Source organism: Aplysia californica, unplaced genomic scaffold (genome assembly GCF_000002075.1).
Source record: "Aplysia californica isolate F4 #8 unplaced genomic scaffold, AplCal3.0 scaffold00143, whole genome shotgun sequence".
NCBI lineage: Eukaryota > Metazoa > Mollusca > Gastropoda > Aplysiida > Aplysiidae > Aplysia > Aplysia californica.
Window position 1 is genome coordinate 237,173 of NW_004797413.1, and position 3,587 is coordinate 240,759.

The 3,587-nt window shown below is 43.5% G+C and overlaps 1 protein-coding gene across 1 annotated transcript in view; it reads left to right on the plus strand.

Moving 5' to 3' along the window:
• Positions 1–3,587, plus strand: part of LOC101853548 (ena/VASP-like protein) — a gene marked incomplete at its 5' end in the record, with an annotated part of 73,384 nt that overhangs the window by 29,394 nt on the left and 40,403 nt on the right. Inside the window, 1 exon segment of the mRNA XM_013081719.2 lies at positions 3,236–3,288. Coding sequence (XP_012937173.2) covers positions 3,236–3,288 — 53 coding nt within the window.

Sequence of the window (3,587 nt, forward strand, 5' to 3'; positions counted from 1 at the left end):
TGTCGGGTGTCAATCGGATTATGTATGCACGGTTGCCAGGGGGAGGGGGATGCAAGGGGAGGGGGAGGAGAGATCACTTGGCCTGTACAGGGTAGGAGGAGGTCCAGGGTACTGCCCTATGGGCGGCGGACGGGCGAGCTAGGAGGAAGGAGCTAGAGCTGCATTGTGTATAGGGCCCTTCCGCCCGTTCTGGCCGCTCTGCTCGGCTACAACATGGAATGGGGAATTTTCAGGATGCCTTCTGCAATTTCAGGTTTGTCTTTTCTTCTGGTCACGGAGGCTTTCAGTTCCCTTCTTGTCTGTTTTTGTTCAAATTATTGTTGATCTTTTCACATGTTTGATGCGTGTTACATCGTACGATGTTCATTGATGTCTTTATTCGAATAATGGCGTTATCCGGAAACCTCCAGAAATTGGTTTTGGTGGCTCTGAAATTTACGGTATGTAGTATGTTGTTTGTAGTTCCCCATGTGTTTTGAAGGCACCACTGGTGAATCCTACCTTTATGACATGGCTGTGGGTGGTTTGCGGGTGCTCGGATGTAGTTTGCTCCTTCTTTTCTATCAAATATCTATCGTCTTTATCTCCCCTCCTTTTTGTGTTTGTTATTCTCTTGTAAACACCACTAATCTTCGGATCATATGACGTAATTGTTTTGCAAGTGCCGTTTACACTCTTACTAAAACAAATAGGATATACCCCTTTCGTATCAGTCCATTCTGTCTGCCATTTGCTACCACACTAAGTAGCCGTTATCGTATATTATAGCATGTGTCTCTCTTTGGCTCTACACAAGCTGTCTGGGTCTGGGTTGTTTTCCCTGAGCTAAAATCGGTTATAGAGCCAGCAGAACCCACGCCAACTGTATAGACAGTCAACCGTCGGCATTGGGCTGAACGTAGGCTATCATAGTAGTAAAGAAGCCTAAGGCAGGACCCATGGATGGTTGGCGAGTGCTCTTGTGTGGTTTGCGCTTTCTTTCTTATTCAAACATCTGTTGCCCTGATAGTCTTTCCTCATTCCTTTCTTTGTATTTTACTCTCTAGTAACACCTTTAATCTTCGGCCCCTATATGACATGTGTGTGTGTGTGTGTGTGTGTGTGTGTGTGTGTGTGTGTGTGTGCGCGTGTGTGTGTGTGTGTGTTGCAAGTGCCATAAAACTCTTACTAAAAGTGGAATAAAACACACACAAAAAACCAGCAGAATTCTATATCTCCAGGCCCCTTACGTCGTTGTTTATTTTTTATTACGCGGCTTTGGGTGAATGTTGTTTTCATCTCATTGTCTCCTCCTACCTTAATCGCCTTAAATTACGACATGAATCAGTGTACTTCCGTGTTGCAAAGATCGAGTGGTTTCTTTTCTCTCTGAATGTCTTTTAAATACCCTTCTTTCTAATAATTCCCAACTGAAAGGATTAGTGTATCTCAGTAGAAGCTGTATGCTTCCGGGTTGCATGAATATATAAAAGAGCGCTTCTGGTAAAGTAAATGTTTTTTGGTTGTTTTTTTCCCCGCGGTGATCCTACTCGTTCTCAACGCTGAAATGACTCATGCGCTTGTCTTTGGCCCAGTCTTAATTCCTGGGAGTTTTTGTGGCCGGTCCGTTTGTTGTTGGTGGTGTTGGTGGGGTTTTTGTTGTTATTTTGTTGTTGGTGTTGGTGTGGTTTTTTGTTGTTATTGTGTTGTTGGTGATGGGTTGTTGTTGTTGTTTTGTTTTGTTTTTTTGGTGTTTTTTTGTTTGTTTGTTGTTGGGTTTTTTTTTGGGGGGGAAACACATTTGGGTTGTTGGAGGGCAACATGAGTTGGCCGTACTTCTTTTCTTTCCCTCTGTTTCTACTTTTCTTGTGCGTTTTTTTTTTTGGTTTTTTTTACTTGTCATTTTTATTCCTGCACTAGATGGTCGTTATTGTTTAAATGTACTATGTTTTACTCATAATGGTGGCGACTCCATTGATATAGTACATAATAATATCTTTTGGGTTAGTACACCGTACGGTTGTCGTTTAATCTGCTGTACTTTCGATTGAATACCCTTCTAGAGTGCTCATTAGTGATTTGTTCTGTCTTTCCTATCAAGCATCTGTCAACGGGTGGTTGGCAGGTGCTCTGGTGTAATTTTACTCCTTCTTTTCTATCAAACATCTTTTGTCCTGATCTCTCCTCCTTCTTTTCATGTTTGTTACTCCCTTGTAACGCTTCTAATCTTCAGCTTGTATGAAACCTCTTTGTGTTGCAAGTGCCGTGAAACTCTTACTAAAACTAAGAACAAACCAACTAACAAACAAAAAACTAATCCGATGAGACCGTACCAAAAGAATCGACGGCCAGGAAAACTCCACAAACAATCCTCTTTCAAGAACGGCCCCCTATAAGCAGTACAATAATAAGGATTGGAACCAATACCCTTCCAGCCCACCCCTCCACCCACGTCCCTGTGTCGATGCTTGCGGTTCAGCGCGTGAGCATAATGCTTGCCTCGGAAAAAGCCGATGTCTTAATAGGGGTCATTGGGGCCAGTAATTGAGCTTAAAAGTTACTCTTACGTGTCGTCTGTCCGAGGATGGTCGCCCGCATTTGTCCAGAAATGACGGGGGTTCAGTCTGAATTGGTGGAGAAAGGATGTGGGCGACTTTGCTTCTGGATTTGGGGGGGGGGGTGTCCTGTGGCGAGGAGGGAGCCAATCTCCCTGTATGGGAGCCCAGAGACCCAAGTTCGAGTACCGTACTGTCTCTTAAGTGTCAGGGTAATTTTTTCATGGCTGTTTCCCTTTGTTTAAGTTTAGTCCCACCTCAGTATTGTTGAAAGGGACGTTAAACTCGTACACTTACTTTTACTAAAACTTACTAGTCCCATTGTGTCGAATGAGACGAACGCCTTATATGACTCATTTAGAGTGGGTGGTTAACGGGTGCTCTTATACGGTTTGCCCCTTCTTTACTGTCAGACGTCTGATATCCTTATAAATCTCTCCTCGTTTTTATCTTTGTATGCTACTCTCTAGTACGAGTACTAATACGTTTATTCTTCAGCATTTAATTTATATTGCATATTTGTGTTGCAAGCGCCGTAAAACTCTCAGATTAACTTTTAACTCATTCCGATTTTTTTCTTTTAAAAGAGTTGGGGGGATTTTCTTGAGACTTCTTTGTCTGTTCCTTGAGACTTCTTTACTGTTTTCTAACTAATTAAATATGAGCACCAAGATAATAATGTTGTCTTTTCCACTCTACAGGATGCAAAGGGACGAGCCGCCCACTCACAAGCGACAGATGTCAGGGGGTGGAGGTGAGTGATGCGTGCATAATTTCATCTTCTAATTAAGAGACTTCCATTGGGGTTGGTTTTACATTTTGTATTTCCTCGTGGACAATACATGGTCAAAGCGGACCGTGGAGAGAGAGTGAGAGAGAGAGAGGGGGGGGGAGGTGGGGAGGAAAGAGGGTGTGTGTCTGTGTGTTTATCCAGAAGTCGTTTATTACACTCTAGTGGACTGGCGTGCTTCTATCGAGTATCGTGGTCTTTCTACGGGTATGATGTTTCCTTCTTAGCCCGATGTGGCCTTGGCGGTCAGGGTCGGAAGCCCC